The sequence below is a fragment of the Epinephelus fuscoguttatus genome, linkage group LG9, assembly GCF_011397635.1.
Source record: "Epinephelus fuscoguttatus linkage group LG9, E.fuscoguttatus.final_Chr_v1".
NCBI classification, from domain to species: Eukaryota; Metazoa; Chordata; class Actinopteri; order Perciformes; family Serranidae; genus Epinephelus; species Epinephelus fuscoguttatus.
This window is the reverse complement of record NC_064760.1, coordinates 28246164-28265184: the sequence shown is the minus strand read 5'-3', so window position 1 is coordinate 28265184 and position 19021 is coordinate 28246164. Positions and strand designations below refer to the sequence as shown.

Genomic DNA, 19021 nt, shown 5'->3' with positions numbered 1-19021 from the left:
ACACACACACACACACACACACACACACACACATACACACACACTCATCCGCTCTGCTACCAGACCGAACCAGCCAATCATGTCGCAGAAAACCCGCAGACATCTACAGTAACTGGAAAATGTGGGCGTAAAGTTAAAAGAAAAACCAAATGAGACTGAGCCGTTACGCAACACAGGTTGAGCCGTATGAGTCGTTTTCCCACTCGTGCTCCGAAATGAAGAAGAAACTGGGTTTAGACTTTAAAAGTTAATGTTCTCGTTTAGTGTTCATGAAGGATTCATCATATTTTGGCACAAGCAGCTTGCTGCAATAGGATTTTACATTGAAGAGTTTGAGTGACGCTTCTCTGAACAATAAAAACTGTGATGACGATGAGCAATCCTCCTAAACACTGTACAGTTTAAAAAAAAAAAAAAAAAAAATCGGGCTATTTTTATTCAGCAGTATTGGCTGTTTGGATTTGTTCCAGATTCCTGACTCATGGTGGACTTAGTTACTTGAATAAAGAGCACTCAAGTAGAAACAATGTGGTTTCTCCATGTGTCAACAAAACTTTAAATTAGCCTTGGCTTATTATAATCCTGCTGCGAGCGGTGCAGTACTCGACTCTGCCGACAGAGGCCCCCCAAGTGCAGTTTCTTTTCAAACCCCTACAGGCCAGAACACCTGTACAGGCCCATGCGCCCTGTCAGTGAAGAATCCTTATTAACCAGAGCCAAAAGTGGTACTCTGATCATTTACTTAAATAGAAGTACTACCCTACTACAGAGGACAATACTCCATTACAGCTAAATTTACTTAAAGGTCCAGTGTGTAAGATTTAGGGAGATTTAGTGGTATCGACCAGCTGAAACTTCTCCCGATTAGAATTCCTTTAGTGTTCATTGTTCAGGAGGTTTTTACCAGGAGCCAAACTGTCCGCAGAGGTCTCCTCATCTTCATAACAAACAAACCTGTTGATTTAAACTGCTAAAAACACACAATAAAGCAGTGTTATGTCATCAGTGTTTCTCAGAAGCTGTCTGGCATGTCGGAGACAGGCTGTAAGCTTAGCGCCTGCTAATGTGTGCTCACCTTTTTCCTCTGATAACTTAAGATCAAGATGTTGAGGAGGTTTTTACCCCAGCTGAATTATCCACAGAGGTCTTCCCCTTTCCAAAATGTCAGTAAAAACACTGGGGGGGAAAAAAAGCAGTTTCATAATAAAAATCTGTTTTTCCAGCACTGCTCATCACGAAGGGTCTTCTAACCACGGATGCCGACAAGAAAAGGCAAATGGCCCTATCTGCAGTGGGTGTTTGGTTTGTATGTTCAAGGCTACTGCAGAAACATTGCTATAAACATGGCAATCTCTGGACAAGGACTGGCTCCAAATGTAGATATAGACGGTTCATTCTGAGGTAACGAAAACACAGTTCTTATTTTCAGGTGATAACACATTAAAGAAAACTTACTTACTGTGTTTCTGCTGATATATCCCCCTGAATCCTACACACTGGACCTTTTAAAGAAGCCTACTCATCAAATAAACCTGTACTGTATCAGTGGTACAATTCATTCATTATTGTGTGTGTTATATTGTGTAACATTTTAATATTGAAGCTAATTTCATTGTGTAGGATTTGGAATGGAATGGAATATAATATTTATCACTATGTTTTCATTTGTTTAAAATCATCTTTATGTTTTTATTACCTCAGAATGAGCTGTTTATCTTTACACGCAGAGCGGGTCCTCTTCCATTAGAGGACAAACCAAACACTGGCTCTACATTGGGCCATTCGCGTTTTCGCAGTGGCCACCATAGTTCTTGTACACACTTGGTCCACGGGAGAAGTTTCAGTTGGTTGCAATCTGCAACCTTACCACTAGATGCCACTAAATCCCACACACTAAACCTTAAATATAGAACATATAACAATGCTTATTTACAATAACTTAAAAAAATAAGTAAACAAAACAAAAAGCGCTGAGCAAATGCAGCTGTAATTGATTCGTTTTTAGCCACCTAAATAAAAAGATCAGTTTAAGTGTAGAATATTTTCACCGCTCTACCTTGCCATCAGAAAGTCCTCTCGTACGGGGAATTGAAGCTGTTAAATCAAAGAAATCCACTGACAAAGACAGTAATTCTGCTTAGCAGAACACTGGAGTTGCTGGTCTACAGTGGCCTTGAAACTGAGCAAATATTTAAATATAGCATACACTTACAAAGGTGACACAAAGCAACAAACAATCTAAAGTAAGCACAGCAGAAACGTCTGACCACCATGTTTAACTATCTTTAAATGTTAAAGCAGCTGAAAATGACAACAGAAATAAGCAAGTTTGCCAGATTCACATATCTCACAGCGATCCAGTCTATGCTGTTTGGGTCTATGTCTATAAAATGCATGATATTTTACCATGTTTTAAATCTAAACCTACAAAGTAACCAGTAACTAAAGCTGTCAGATAAATGTAGTTCACTAAAAGTACAATAATACCCTGTGAAATGTAGTTCAGAATTGTACTTGAGTCACTTTTTACCACTGATGTTCACCTGTAGACGAAACTACTAGTTAACATGTTCTCATGTGAATGCAGTTAGAAACATTAAGTATTGTTACCCTGTTATTAGTGTCAGTAATAAAGACTTGATCTCTGGGTTGTAATGGCTTCTGGAAATGTGGACAGAGGAAAACAGTGCCAGCACATAAATCTGAGAGAGAAGAAAGGATTCAGAGATAGGCAAAAGATTACGCTGATGTTGAAACAACAAGCAGGTGGCAGGTGTGCAAATAAAAACAGGTGTGTTCACACATTTGGTTATAGCACATTAATCCTGCCCGTATAGTTTAGAGGTAATGTAAATAAGCCTCATGCTTACTCATTGCTTTATTTTTTGCATGGGTGGCAACAAAAGCATGTGTTCAATTCATGCAGCTGAACCTGTTGTTCCTCTGACTTCTCCTGTGTCAGTCTGACACGCAAGGTAAGTGTTGTAGGAGGGGCCTGTAATGAATTCTGCCTTCAGCTGTACAGGTTTAGGTTGCTGTCTCTGTCCTTAACGTTCATTTGCTGCCGGGGGAACTTGGGTAACATGTGCGAGGGCGATGGGCCATGGGACTCCTGATAATATGAACTGGGCTGGACTACTGCAGGTCAGTGAGTCAAACGCAATGTGAGGATCATCCATTCTGCTGGTGTCTGTGTCAGTGTTTCTGAGTGAGAGAAAAGGGTGTAACTGGAATGTTATTCTACAGTGTGTGGTTTTGAAAAATATAAATGCACTGAACGTGTGAAAGAGAAGCTGGAGAGGAGCTGAAGAGCTTTTGAGTTACATGTAAAATGGTGCCTGTTCAGGGGAAAGCTGATAAAAAAATATTTGTGAAAATGCTGAAATATGCAAATGCTGCTTTCATTTTTGCAAAGCCAAACATGCTTTGCTATTTGCTTTTTGTTTTTTTGTGCGTGCTGTTTGTGTGTGAGAGTAATTGGTTGGAGATAAGTGGGGGGCATCACATTACCTTCATTGTACAGTTGCCTGCTTTTAAAAGAGCTCACTGAGGCATGAAGTTTAAGCCTTATCACCACTAGGGAAAACTTCTATACTCTGTCAGTTTTAAGTGCAACTAAATCATAACCCAAATCAAAACTACTGGCTCTTTAAAAAAAAACAAAGAATTACTGCTCACAGTTTGTTTCTTCTCCTGCCAGAATCTGCTGGTTGTGGTCCATCTGCAGCAGATCATATGCGGTTCTGTCCGGTTTTCCATCCCAGAGGAACAGGAGCCTGGTACTCTGGCGGGGTCACTTAGTAAACACTTTCCACCTCCGTACCAGCTCCTGACCCAGGAGTACCTGTGGATGGACAAAAACACAGGGAATTTCTACACCACTGAGCAAAAGATGGATCGCGAGGCCCTCTGCCCCGAGGAGACAAAAGCTGAGGAATGCATTATTTTACACAATGCTGTCGTGGGGCCCTCTGGAGACCTTATACAGTTCCCTGTGATCATAGAGGACATCAATGACAATGCACCTCATTTTGAAAACAGTGAAATACACTTGAGGGTGTCTGAGGACGTGACTGTGGGGACCAGTTTCTTATTGGATGACCAGGCTCAGGACAGCGATGCCAGACGTAACAGCGAGCTGCATTACCACCTAGAAGATTCAAATGGAGTTTTCAGTTTGAAAGTGGACGGAGACGAGCCTGTCATCATGCTGGTTGTGCAAACAGCTCTAGACAGGGAGACTCGGGACCTGTATCAGATGGCGCTGGTGGCCACCGACAGTGGCGCCGACCCTTTAAGTGCTACAGCAACTTTAATAGTCACAGTGACAGATGTTAATGACAACTGTCCAAGCTTCAGCGCCGACAGCCCCCGCAGTGTCACCATCCCTGGTGACTCCAAGAAGAACATGTTGGTTGCTCAGGTCAGAGCCACAGACCCAGATTCAGGCCCAAATGCTGTCATCGTATATTCCCTCAGTCCCAAAGTCTCTGAGCGGGCCAAGAAGCTCTTTAGCCTCGACAGCCTCACTGGGTCCATCAGACTAACACAGGACCTCCAGAGTGACAACTCCGAGGAGCTGCTGTTGAAAGTGTTAGCTATCGGCCATCACTGCCCCCCAGCAGACATTCAGGTAACCGTATCCGTGGTCCCCAAGGCGAACCAAGAGCTGGCGATCAAGATCGGGTTCATAGCCGAGCATCAAAACCAGACTATGGTGATACCAGAGAACCAGCCCCCCACCGTCTTAGCTGTTTTAGAGCTTGAGGGTGACAGCGGCTTTAAAGGCTCATCTCTTGCCATTGAGAGCGAGGTGCCTTTCACTTTGAGCCCACAGAATGGCAAATATCTGCTTTCCACATCAAAGCCTCTAGACTATGAGATGAAAAGCGAACATCATATTTCTGTGGTAGTGCACGGGAGATCAGCCGAAGGATCTGTGATCGCTCCTTCCAGGCGTGTGATCAGGGTGTTGGTGGCAGATGTCAATGATAATGCTCCACATTTCCTCCAGTCTCACTACCAGCTGGAGGTGGAGGAAAACAACCAGCCAGGGATGTCCCTGCTGCGGGTCTCAGCGTCAGACGCAGACAGCGGATACAATGGCAGAGTGACCCACAGGCTGGACAAGCACACATCTACCATCTTTAACATTGACCCCGTGACAGGTCAACTGTCCGTGTCAGCCTCTCTGGATAGGGAACAGCAGGGCGTACACAAACTCACTGTGTTTGCACGAGATAGCGGCTCTCCTCCTTTGGAGTCAGTGGCCACAGTATCCATTCGTGTTCTGGACCAGAATGACAATGCGCCTGTTTTTCTAACCCCTCACTTCATCTTTTTTATCCCTGAGAATGTACCACCGCTCGCCCCAGTGGGGAGGGTGGGGGTGACAGACCCAGACGAAGGAGAGAATGGGAACACAGAGCTGCATGTTGTAAACAGCAGTGGACCTTTTGTTGTGGATAATACCCAGGGGACGCTGCGCACCACCACAAACTTGGACCGCGAGACAGACGACCGCTATGAACTCTACCTGCTGGCCAGTGATCACGGGCGCCCACTCGCTTTAACTTCCCTTGCCAGGGTAACTGTCTTTGTGGAGGACATCAATGACAACCAGCCAAAAGTGATACTTCCCAGCAGCAACTCCTCATGCCAGACTGTCTCTCCAGGAACTATCGCAGGCACCATAGTAACAAAGATCTATGCCATCGATGAGGACTCAGGGCTGAACTCAGAGATTACATACACCGTTGTTGCGCCAGAGCCATCACAAAACAGCAGCCCCTTCCAGGTGGATTCAAGGTCGGGGAACATCACCGTGGCTCAGCAACTTCTACGAAAAGACCTAGGAATGCATCACCTGTTCATTGTGGTCAGGGATGGGGGGAAACCAGCTCCGCTTTATACAACTGTGTGGGTTAATCTGTTGGTCAACGAGAGCATGGGGCCCTGCCTCTTAGACAGGGCCCCCACGTGGACAGGGACATCTGATTTGGTTCAAACCCCCTCAAAGGCCTCCATCTGTGAGGTGGAGGACACCAGATCTGCCCGACTGACTCTGTTAGTAGGCCTGGGCATGATGCTGGCGTCCACATGTTTCCTTGTGGCGGCAGCTGTTTTATACCTGAAACAGAGGAGGAGAAGTCTACAGCAGAACAAGAGGGGGCACATCGAAGAGAACGAGATTCCACTCAGGCTCAAAGACAAATATTACTCTGACAACTAACAGAATAAAGCAAGCAGTGTGCGTAATCCTCGCTCACACTTTGTCAAGGATGAAATCAGCCTGTGAATTAAACACATTCTGAATGTTTGTCAAAGGCTTCTTGCATTTTGATAATCAAATTCGCCGAATTATCCTGATACACAGTGTATTCAAACATTGCGAAGACTGTGACATTCTGTGGAAATAAAGTTGATCCATTTTCTGATAAGCTGCCAGGAAAGCATATAAAAGGTGATCTGATAAGTGAAGCATTTGAGGTTACCGGCAGAGACTTGTAGAAAAATGTAACTCTGTAATTTAACACAGGTGATGTGTACAGTATTAGCCACCACATGATAGAGCATATCACAGCAAGGCATTGCTAAAATACCAGCATTACAGTCATTATCTTTAGGGATTATTCTCCATGACCCCTGCAGTGAGAAGAAGACTGAGGTAATGGTCCGCTAAGTTGATTGGGCCTTTCTCAGATTTCCGACTCAGAGTGATGGGGAGTCTAAAGTATTTAGACACACAAAAGGGGTTTAATGTTCCTCCAGTGGGGAGGTGATGAAAGTCTCTCAAGAAGCAGCTCCGAGACGACGACGGGGGGGTTGGAGCGCAGCTGTGGACAGGTGAGAGGCGGCAGAAGGGGAAGGCACACCGCCATCTCAAGTCACCGCCTCACACCTGTTACCCGATAGTGCTGTTTCTCACCCACAGCGCTGGATCGCACCCAGAAGGCAGGGAAAAACCTACTGTACTGCACCCAGTAACACCAACAGGCTCTTTGTTTTGATGGCAGATGTTTGGAGTGAAATCACACTGTGTTCAAAGAAATCTTTACAAAAGCCAGTTGCTCTCATGTGTTACTGATACATTTGTATGCTGGGGAACAGTTGAGATATCAAAACCAGGTTAAGTGATGCATAAAGTATGAATGAGTCAGGCTAAAAGTGTGTTTACAAATCTGCGAGCACACAATTACACAAAGAGGGCAGGCTAATTGTTTTGAGCTTTTACAAAAGAAAATGTTTTTTATCTTTGCCGTATCATAAACTATTGAGCGATCCTTTCGACATACACCTGTGTTGGAGGAGAGGAGGAACGCCACGAGTCAGAGGCTGTAAAACACAATGTACAACAACCTGGTTAGTGGAGAACAAGGCTTGTATAACATGAGGGGTGTTTCTCTGAGGAATTCTGAGCAAGCAGCTCAAAAATAAATAATCTAATAAGGCTGTACTGCGACACTAACTACATTAACTGAGAGGAAATAAAAGGCCGCATAACAAGACTGCAAATCAAAGAAGCATTTTAACATAAGGAAGTAGGGATTCCATTAGATTAAAACATGTACAAATGAATATTAAATATAGCGTGGTTCAAATGAGACATTACTGACCTGGTTGATTAAACATCTAACATCCTCACAGACTGGTTTTTGGAGCATCATGTTTAAATATGCTTTCTGACTAAACTGATTCTCAAAAAAAAAAAAAAGAAAAGAAAAAAAAGGTATAGTATTGTAGGATAAAACTTCTCATGTGTCTGCTACTGCAGAAATACTTTGGCAGGAGAAAGCCTGCCATCTACTGGGCACAGCTGAAGCCAAAATCTGACTCTTTATTTCTGGTATTTTGCCAGAGGGTGTAGATGAATCAGAGGACAGTCTCTCACTCTGCCACAGTCAGGTCACCTGAGATCAGTGATGCTTCCCTGCTGCATGCTGCTCAGCTCCACTCACAGCACATCTCATCTTAATCAAATTCATTTTTTTCCCCCTACTTTTACCAAAGCTGAGCATTTTGATAGTGAGTTACAGGGTTGCATGAGCTGACATGGACAAAGAAACCAGCTGGCTCCGACCCAAATACCCACTGGATTATTTCTGAGATACACATCAGGGGTTTTATGATCACGAATGACATAACAATCCAGTCTAATTAAAAAGAGCACTGATGCTTTTCTTATCAATGAAAGTCACTGTAGTGATGCAGAGAAAATACCCCTCATTGCCCCCCAACTATCCGGCTTAAAAAGGCACTATCTGACTTGAGTAATCCACATATTCATGGTCTGTGAATGCCACTTTAGGCTTGCTTTTTAAAAAGGAACATTCCAGGACTAAAGAGGCCCATTTCAGAGATAAATGCTATCAGTTTTGCCAGCTGGGATCTTTCATGTTCAGCACTGTATCTCAAACGCTGCAGTCAAACAGATAGTATCTGACAATTTCCTAAGTCTGATGAGCATCACCTGACCGTCCACAGGCTCATATTGATGGTGTGACTTCAGACAGATCACCTTCACTGTCCACGGACATACAGCCACTCATCACTCCCATAGACCATCTGTATGATCCATGAGCTGCTTCTCATTTGGTTTTATTTATCAGCCTTGGAGAACCAAGGACTGTGTGCCCTAGAGTTGTGGTGGCAAACGCAGAAAAAGAGGAGTGTGTTTTTGAATAGAGAAAAAAGGAATCTCTCCTTTGTATTTGCATATGAAGTTGCAAGTTGCTCTCTCTATATGCAAATGTGCACCAACAATGAACTAAGGAAATTTTCTGCAAGCGTAAGAACCTTGACCTCCTCATTATTCCCCGCCTTGAAGTTCATTGAAAAGCGACATTGTTTCTTTAAGATTGCACTTGCAGTCATCAGCGGGTCTGTCCATTGTTGGGGGAACAGAAAGCGAGTTGAGGTTGATATACGGGGGCCGGAGACCAGTTGCGCATATCATCAGCGGACCAGCTGCAGTGCAGGCAGGCAGCAGTAGCCAACGAGTCCTGAACGCATCCTTCCAGACATGGGTAAGAAACTCTCCGGACACTTATTAGCGTTTTCTAGCAGATACAATACGTCACATTATCAAATCAGCATTTTATCTCGTGTGATTGCACGCGGATATGAATGGGACTGTGAAAGGGCATCACAAGTTATTAAGTTTTTTTTGTCAGTGTAGAGGGCGGCTACTCACCGGCTGATGCTCCACTGATATTATGAGATTTATTTCATGCTTCAGATGGCAGGGCTACTTTCAGAGGAGGCTTGTCGCATTTGCTTTCGGTCACAATCTTTCTCAATTTTTAAAGAGGCGAACTTGGCCTCAGCTTTGCATTTTGTAGCAGAACTAGGCCTGTATTTTCATTTGAGTCACAATGGAGAGACTGGGCAGAGATGGCTGCAGCCCTCTGTTTGGGCTGGTGATGTCATTAATTAGTTAATTGGTGCAAGGTGCATCTGAGTTGTGGTTTATGTGGATGCTGCTTGCAACCAGTGATGACCAGATTCCTCTGTGCACACAGAAATATGTGTAATTGACCTACTTTAATTTACTTATTTACTTCCCTCCTCACAATAGTTGTCTGTTGTTTGCTTGTTTTCTCACAGTTTATCTTTTAAAACTCGCTCTTCCGTGCCACATTAAAGTAATGCCATCTGAATGACAGTGATCACAGTTTGCCTGTCTCTCACTCTCCCATACACAATGCCATGTAGAAGTGTTCAATTAAAGAGCTATCTATTTGCCCCTCCTGCCATCTGTGTTTACTGTAATGGTACCAACCACAGTCTGTCTGCTTCCATTGTGCGTGTCTGTGTGGATGCACGCATGCAAGCGTGTAATGGCACACATGCACACAGTTGCATTGTTTGTTTATGGATTTGCTTTTTTCCCCCCGTCCTCTTCCAGCACAGACAGCTCCCCCACTATCACTTTCTTGTTCCCGTGTCTCCCCAGAAGGAAGTCTATGAGTGCGCGCATGTGTGTGTCCGTGTGTGTCAAGCATAGAGGTGCCTCTGGCCTTTGTTTGCTTGACATTGGTGGCCCTTGTACCCCCATGATGCTGCGGGACAAAGACTGTTGTCTCTGCAGTCACAAAAGCAGCCTCTCTCTCGCTTTCACTTTGTCTCTCCTCTCCGTCCTCCCCCTTTTCTCACACTCTCCATGCTCGGTGGTGAATGGAGTCAGGGTGCGAGCTGGGGTCAGAGCAGACACATCCCCATGCCCTTGGCCCTTTGGCATCCATTCAAACAGCACATGACTATTAGGGAGAATGCACAGCTTTACCAAGGGAATGAAAGTGTTAACAGCTGCAGCTCGGTCCACACTGCCAAAGTTAAATGAACACATTTTCTTTAAAGGTTGGTCCAGATTTTAAAATAAACCTAACTTACCTCTGGTTGTTATCTTGGTATGTAGATAGCTTCAGCTTTATGTGCCCAAGTTTTGAGATATCCATCTCTAAGATTTCTGCCTCCACCCCGATTCAGTGGAATATCGTGTGGTGCTCATACCATTAAAAATGACAGAGTTCTTTCTCTGGATAATCCAACTCATTGTACTCTTTCATGGGAATTACTTTCTACCAAAGAAGCAGTCACTATGGAAACTGTTGACACAGAGTTTTGTGACTTATCCAGCATGACAGAAAAATTGATTGAGTTGAATTGATCTGGGGACAGACAGAAAATTAATCACTGCAAATTTTGATTAATCATACATTTTCAACCAGCTCTTTGGCTGTTGGTCGGACAAAACAAAGATGCTGACTTGGGCTCTGAGAACTATAGCAGACATCTAACCAGTGAAAACAATTGGAGGTCGATAGCACTGTGTGAAAAAGGCTGTGGCACACTCTTTTTAGTGGTATCTGAAACTATATAACCTAAGACATCCATTGGTACCAACTATTTCGGCATAGTTTGTCAGAAATTGGGCTAAATAACAATAATAATTTAGGCCAAGAAACAACTGGCATCGACATTTTCAAAGAGGTCCCTTGAACACTCACCTCAAGATATCTGAATAAAAATGGTTTCTGTGGGTACCCACAAGTCTCCCCTAAACTTGAGAAGGCTCAGTCAATGTACTCTTTCAATTTGAAACATATACAGATACATGACATGGTAAAACAGGATTGTGGAACTCAAAATGTTAACGGCACCGATATTAATCTATGCACATCAGATAATTAGTGATATTAGCTGCAAAATAAAACACCAAAGTATATCAGTATGTGATTCATCAACTCTCCATATTGATTTAGTTAGATTTTTAATTAGCTTAAATACTTCAACAGTATGAGTTAATCCCTGGAATTTAGTTATGGTTCTGGTGCGCCACCCAAGACTTTCAATGGCGCCATCTGGCCTCCCGTATGAAAAATTTCAGAGTGTACCGCTGCATTTAACCCGTATTTTTGGACCAAATTAATAAAAGATTCATGCAGCAGAAACAAAATTTCCATTCACCTTCACGGTATTGGGGTGGAGGCAAATATCTCATTGACGGACATTTCAAAACCAGGGCAAATGCAACCAAAACTATAGCCATCACCAGAGCTAGGTGAGTCATTTTAATTACTTGGATGAGCTGACCGTTTTACAGATTGCAGCACATGTTCATAATTACCCTAACTGAGTGGAAAGAGTTTTAAAAAAAGAGATATTCCTCCTTTACAAGAAAGCACCAACCCTGCATTCTAATTTGTGCATTGGAACGGAGTCTGTCTGTCATATTGCATCAGCTAATTATGTGCCCTGACTTTCATGGTGCTGTGTCCTGACGAACAGGTTGCTATGACTGCTGTATGCGCTGTTTGGGTGGGGTGCCGTACTGCTCCCTGGTCGCCACACTGCTGTGTTTCTCTGGCATTGCCCTCTTCTGCGGTTGTGGGCACCAGGCACTCACAGAGACAGAGAGACTCATCGAGACGTACTTTGCCCGTAACCTTCAGGACTACATCACCCTCGCCTACATGTGAGTGGTAAATTTAAGCATCATTAGAGAGACATTTTTATAACCTTGTCATGGGATTTCTCAGGATGTAGTCTATTTAGAAGGTTTAGGTTTTTTGTAACCCTGAGTTTTCTTTTTCCTTTTTCTTCTCAGCATCCAGTATTTCCAGTATGTCATCTATGGTTTGGCCTCCTTTTTCTTCCTCTACTGCATCGTGTTGTTGGCTGAGGGCTTCTACACCACAAGCGCTGCCAAGCAAACCTTTGGAGAGTTCAGGAGCACCATGTGTGGCCGCTGCCTCAGCTCCTCGGTGAGAGGGCCCAGAGTGGGACAAGTAAAGGGGATTGGAGAGATTGGATGGGATTAATACACATATCACTCCCTGGTGGGTGCTGAGCCGAAAATCTTAAGGCTGCTGAAAAACCTTTGGGGACATGCAAAGATAAGCATACAGTGTGCGTTTGAGTGGTTGGGGAAAAAAGGCTGAGTGGTTGGAAGAAGAGGAGGAGAACAGAGAGTGAGATAATAAGTACAGCTAATCAGGAAAAAGTAAATGTGGTCACTAAGTGAGTCACTGCTCATAAAAACACTCTCTTAGATTATGTGAGTTTATTATGATGATGAGCCCTAATGTTTATTCTGCTCCCTCTTGTACAGTTTATAGTGATGACATACGCACTAGCTGTGCTGTGGCTGTTGGTGTTTGCCTTCTCGGCCCTGCCTGTGTACTTCTTCTACAACATGGACGCCACCTGCCACACCATTGATGTTCTGACTGAGACCCCAGCGAGCATCAACCAGCTCTGTGTTGATGCGAGGCAATACGGTAATGAGACATCTTTTAATGGCAACGTATAAGAGTTGTACCAACACATCCCATTAAAAGACCAATACCAATAATGAGCTGTTCCTATTAACAGCCTGTACAGCCAAAGTACACTGGATATTGTTGTCCAGACACTATTAACAAGACAAAGAGTCTACAGCATACAGCTTACTCTGCCTTACTCTATCTCTGATTGGCTTACCCTAACATCTTTACCCTAACTCTAACCAGTCCCATTCCTCTTGCCTAAACCTAACTCATCCAACCAATAAAGGCAACAAGCACTAGCCAATCATAGGGAGAGTAGGGCAGGTCATTCCTTTGCTATCCTACAATTTGTGAATTTGCGTACATGGGCGCAGATGCTAACATGCAGGTATAATGTTAGCCATGTTTGCCATCTTGATGTAGTGCGACCTTCTCTATCTTGGTCTGCTCGCTATCCCCAAACATGACACAGGGGTCGGGATGGATGGAGCATTCAGAGTAACGTTAGTTTATTGTGCAACAATGGGACATACCGGTACACAACCACAGTTGCTCAGGATGAATGGAAAGCTGGTCAGATGTTTGCCCCTACTCAAAATAATGAGCAAGACTCCATATTAGTAGACTAGTTGATCTTTTATGTCTCCGAGCTTGTTAGCAGCTAACCAAAATGCTGACGTTACTTGTTCCCATGCAGACCCTTAAGGCCCATTTATGCTCAACGTTAAATATGGATCCGGATATGGACAGAGCCTTCTGTCTGTGCTCCGCGTTCATTTTGTCCGTATTTCTACACGTTTCCATAAAACATACGGATACGGGCCAAACAGAGCAGTACCACTGGAAACTATGGGGGCAGTGTTGCTGTCACTACCAGATACGTAGCTCTAGTGAGACATGAAGAACAATGGTGGAATTTTTTCGCCTTAAATGCTGAAAATAAAATGAAAGAGGGAGACAGGTTTTTTTTATCTTATTTTGTTATATTTCTCCCTCTCTCCTCGCTGGAAGCCTCTGACCTCCCGCCACCTGCCTCCGCCTTGATTAAACATTCATCTTCTAACCGCTTCATCCTCTTGAGGGTCGCGAGCCTATCTCAGCTGACATCGGGCGAGAGGCAGGGTACACCCTGGACAGGTCGCCAGACTATCGCAGGGCTGACACATAGAGACAAACAACCATTCACGCTCACATTCACACCTACGGACAATTTAGAGTTATCAATTAACCTAGTCCCCAATCTGCATGTCTTTGGACTGTGGGAGGAAGCCGGAGTGCCCGGAGAAAACCCACGCTGACACAGGGAGAACATGCAAACTCCGCACAGAAGGGCTCCCACGCCCGGGATCGAACCAGCAACCCTCTTGCTATGAGGCGAGAGTGTTAGCCACCACACCACCGTGCCACCCGACTTGCTTAAACACTGAAAATAAAATAAAAGAGGGAGACAGGTTTTTCCTATTTCATCTTATTTTGTTATATTTCTTCCTCTCCCCTCTCTGGGAGCGTCCGACCTCCCACCGTCCGCTCCCGTCTCAAACACGGAGGCCTCCCTCTCCGTGGAGCCCGCACTCCCGGCCCCGCACGTACCCCCGAAGCTCGGGTCTCCCTCTCGGCGGAGCCTCCACCCCCCCGCCCTCCCGGCTCCGCTCCGCTCCCAGGGCCGACCCTCGTGCCGTCCGACTGGGGTCCCTCCGTTTTTGTCTTTTATGCAAGAGGTACATTATCAATATCTCCTCCACAGTCGCCATGTTTGTTTTTTAGTTTGTTGCTGTCATAAACGTTTGACTCTGGGCTGCCTCCTGGTGGATATTTGGTTAACATCCATGCCAACATAAAGGGCGCATGGAAGTATGTGGGCAGTGACCGTAACATCGTTTGAAATGGACGTATATATTTTCGTACGTAAAGGGAGCACAAAATTAGAAATTAATCATACACCAAAGTTGCTTATTTACACTGTTACATTAGCATGCTGACATTTGCTAAAAATTACCAAGAAGCATAAATGAGACCTGAGGCGGATGGCCATGTCATTAGTTTTGCAGGTATTTGGTTCAAACTTGGGCAAAAATATTGTTTCGTGTGCCAGATGTCATGGCAGTCCATCCAATCCAAGTCCAGACGTTTCACCAAAATGCTAACCTCATGATGAAGGGATCACCAAAGTAAATTGGGATTCATTTTCTGTGCTCCACAAATGTCTATACAAAGCAAAGCAATCTGCCCAATAGTTATTTATCTAATACAGCATGTCTACTGTGCTCCCATACTCAACTCGCTCTTCTTTGGTTTTCCATCTGCAAAAGTTGTGGATAGTACCTGGTACTTTTTCTGGTACCACCTTGGTCGAGGTTCCAAGCAAGCTGAGCCGATGCTAGAAGTTGGAGTTGAAACACTGTAGACCACCAATTGGTTAGAGAGAATTATCACTAGAATCGTCACCTGGGCAACAAGGGAAAGCCTGCCGAAATATGTCATTTTTAAATAGCCAAGCTTCCGTCAATAGCCACCAAAGTTTTTCGTTCACTCAACCCAGATGAAAGGATTCAGCGAATGTTGCACTGAAGATGATCTCATCACAGTTTAATATAGCGTCCCTATGGCAAACAGCTAAGAATTCCGCCTATGCTAGGGTAGTGGAAAACTGAGCATGGAAAAGGACCTGGCACCAAAAATGAGTTGAGTCAAGTCGAAGCAACCCGAACCATGCAGTGGAATTAGGCATTTCAGTGTGTACTAAAGTGCTGGGTCGACCCACAGATCAACGTTGCCATCCCTTGAGCACTAGACTGAGGTTAATAACAGATTTGCCACACAATGAGCCACTCTGTTGCTCTGGGTGACATGTTCATTCAGTACCATGAATATGGGCACAGTACTTTTTGAGACATTCCCACACACAATGTCATGATGGCACAAATATTCCCTTACTTATGGAATGTGTATTAATCCGCAGCTAAAAACAGTCCCCAATAAATTAACTATTTACTCATGTTTCGTAACATTGGTAAAACATACTGTTCCCACGTGTTTAAGGAAATGATTTAACCTTTTTTTTTTTTTTTTAGTAAAATGAACCTATGTATTTGTACCCGTTTTCAAAGATTTACAAAGTAAGTGCCACAGACAAGGTAGGGAAATCAGAAAGTGCTAAAAACAAACTAAATCACTGTGGGTTTTGGTCTTTTCATGTGATTTGTGAATAAGAATAGGAATACTGCCATCTTTATCTTTTTGTTGTCTCTGTGATTCAGAGAAAGAACTGAGTAGAGAAATCTGATTTCAACAGGACTCCTGCCATGGAATGCAGTGCCCGGGAAAGCATGTGGTATGACACTCTCCGCTATTTGCAAGACCAGAGAGGTAAGAAGCAGAAAATACCTAACGCTCTGCAGTCATGTTCTACAATTTTCCTGACATGAAATGAAGACGCATGTCACCACCACTAATGCAAATCTCCTATATCCTATCAGTACCGAATGACCTATGACCTCTACATTGCTGCCTTCGCCGGTGCGGGCATCACTCTCTTGGCTCTGGTGAGTGATTATGCTTCAGCTGGGGCCAATTTGGCTGCGCTTCCACAGTGGGGTACAATAGTGTTATGGCTCATGTGACTCAGTGACGCTTAAAGTGTAGGCGGCGAGGCATCTCAGGCCTCCATGACTGATGACTTCTGTACTATTGCTCTCTGTTCCTCTTTCTCAGCTGACACAAACATCATAATAGTGCCGTAATGTCTGGTGGTTTTTCAGCCAGGCAAATGGTGCACCCATTATACTGGCATGCTCCATTACAGAAGCTGTTATACGGATGGTATCTGCTATCAAATTAATGTCATTAGCAGTTAATCATATTTTTTTTCTTATTTCTAGAATTTATGGATGTTGTGGATTTTTTTTCTTCACTTCTGCTCTGACACTTCCTGTATCTGCTTGTCCTTCCATAGCTGACCTATACTGTGTCAACCACCTATAACTTTGCGGTGCTTCGGTATCTTGGGAGAAAGGGCATGGGTGCACGGTGTTAGGCTCAGCAGCTTCCTGTCTGCACTATCACTACTTCACCATCCACATGGGGATCAGAAGGGACAGCAACAATTCTCTCCTTCCACATCATCAGCACAGAACCACCTGTGATCACGGACTCTTAAAAATGTTGTCTTTTATATTTTTACTTTTTTTTGTTGGGAAGAATGTTATTTTTTTCTTTTCCTTTTTGTTATTTTTTACGTGTGAGGTTTGTCTGCTACTTTTAAATGTAGTCTTTTTTTCAGTATTTCCAATGCCATGTCACCAAAATATCTGTAAGTTATTGCTCTTGTTGCTTGCTGAGGTTAGTTTCTAAAATTCATTTCTGCTTTCCATTGGTTGCACTCAAGACACAAATAACATACCACTAATAAATTAACACATGTAAGAATATAACCACCAATTTGCAACACACGTGCTGCTAAAAATGCAGCTGTTGCAGAGTATAGGGATTACAGGTTACCATGGCGACCATCCTTCACATCTGGTTGCCATGGTGGCAGACAAGCACGCACTTGCAGTCTCACGCTGACCTCAGGACTTTTCTCACGGGCTGGAGAAAAGCCTCAACAATGGAGTCGTGCCTGTTTTTAAAAGCTAGCCAATAAGGAGCCAGTTGCGGGGGGCCACCTGCGCTACGAGCCTCTGCCCAAGGGTTAGATTACATGTCAAGGGAGAGGGTCCTCCGGACAAAGAGAGGGTTAGACCCCTCTAAAGCCTCAATGCAGCTCTTCTGGGACAGCAACCCCACACACAACAGCGTCCACATGCTGCTGCGTGACCCCCCCGCCCCTGCCTCCACCCGAATAATTGAAGCGATGGATTCAGAGTGAAGGAATTTTAGATGATTTTTGAATAGTTTCTTTCTGACAAAGGGACATGCTTGTTTAGTTTTGATCTAGAAAGGTCTGAAATTGTTTCTCATAATTGTGAGATGGCAAAAGCACTAGGTGCTAACTTATTGAGCGACCTCATATTATTAGACACATTACAAAACATTGTTGAGGTGTGACTCCCCCCTGCTGTTAATGCATGACTGAGGTACTTTTATAGAGATAGGACAGCTTTGTTTTGTCTCTAATTCTTTAGGAATTTTGTTGTAGTTATTGTATAACACATTTTTTTACTTACTGTAGCTGAACTTACTACTTCTTTTACACTTTGGGTATTACTAACTAAACCCTTTGCAGCATAATAAGTAGATTATTCCATTTGGTGTAAGCTTTACCCAGCTGTGAGTGGTGGATTTGTCAAATGGCAGCTGGCTGTTTGATGATTATTTTTTGTGTTGGTAAAGTTTGATAATAAAAAGAATATTCTTTTGAAGTATTTGTGCAGAGTGCCTCTGAAAAACATTTTTGTATGTAGTCTGTGTGTGAAAGTGCGGTGTCACAGCGCTTAACTGGCGCCCCATTCTTGGCTTTCTGCCATATCTAGGGGCCAAGGTATTTTGTAAGGTGTTTTGTATTCTCTCCTCTTGTGTCCACAGGTGCACTGTTCCCTGCACTTGGCTGTGAACCAGGTGTACCTGAGGAAGCTGAGGCACAGGGCTAAAGAGGAGAAGAGAGGCTATGACCTGTTTGGGAGGTTGCAGAGGGACAGAGGGGGGCCACTGTGCTCTCCGTACCCTGCGAATGCATCTGACATCTCCTGACAGCGCCTCTGGTTTTGCTGCAGGAGCTTTTCATGACAGCCATCACAGTTGAGCTGGTCGTCAAAATTGTGCCGTTTTGTGAAGTGATAGCATCAGTTCAGCTGATTTGCGTCATTATATTTGTTTAAATTAAGCTATAGGCTGTTTTATGTTCACATCTAAAGCACTATAACATATGCATTTGACAAATGTCTATAGAATCTATAATTTCTGTTTATTTCCGAAAGTCAGAGATTTAGTTTGAAAGGCAGACATGATGATTTTTTTTTATTTCACAGTATGCGGTGCATGCCTGATATCCTTTTTAATGAAAAGGAAATAAACAGTGTTCACTGTCTCTCGGGTTCTCACACATACTTGGCCATTCAATGACATTCAAGGTCTTGTGTGTTGAAATTCAAACAAGGTGTGTTTTGAGATCAAAATTCAAGACCTGTGTTTTACTCATGATTTTGCTGAGAAATACATGGTAATGCTTCATTTTAACTCTGCTGTTTATTAGTGCAAATATTGGGGCTTTTTCCTGAGTGTGAAATGACTTACAGGTGCATAATTAATCTATG

At 43.7% G+C, this 19021-nt stretch overlaps 2 protein-coding genes across 3 annotated transcripts; both read left to right on the top strand.

Moving 5' to 3' along the window:
* The first annotated feature begins 3000 nt into the window (after positions 1-3000).
* On the top strand, positions 3001-7203 carry pcdh20 (protocadherin 20). The gene is given in 2 exon segments (XM_049586066.1): positions 3001-3144; positions 3701-7203. Coding segments are annotated over 2 exon segments (2676 nt in total). The 3' UTR covers positions 6233-7203.
* A 1670-nt stretch (positions 7204-8873) lies between these two features.
* Positions 8874-18747, top strand: plp1a (proteolipid protein 1a). 2 transcript variants are annotated; one of them, XM_049586067.1, is made up of 7 exons: positions 8874-9026; positions 11791-11977; positions 12110-12266; positions 12614-12782; positions 16063-16136; positions 16247-16312; positions 18294-18747. In XM_049586067.1, the coding sequence occupies exons 1-7, from the start codon at positions 9023-9025 to the stop codon at positions 18456-18458; spliced, it is 822 nt and encodes a 273-aa protein (XP_049442024.1). In that variant the 5' UTR covers positions 8874-9022; the 3' UTR covers positions 18459-18747. The 2 variants fall into 2 exon arrangements, with proteins under 2 accessions (XP_049442024.1, XP_049442025.1); XM_049586068.1 differs by lacking the exon at positions 18294-18747 and adding an exon at positions 16723-18133 and having other exon boundaries at positions 8887-9026.
* Positions 18748-19021: the final 274 nt, after the last annotated feature.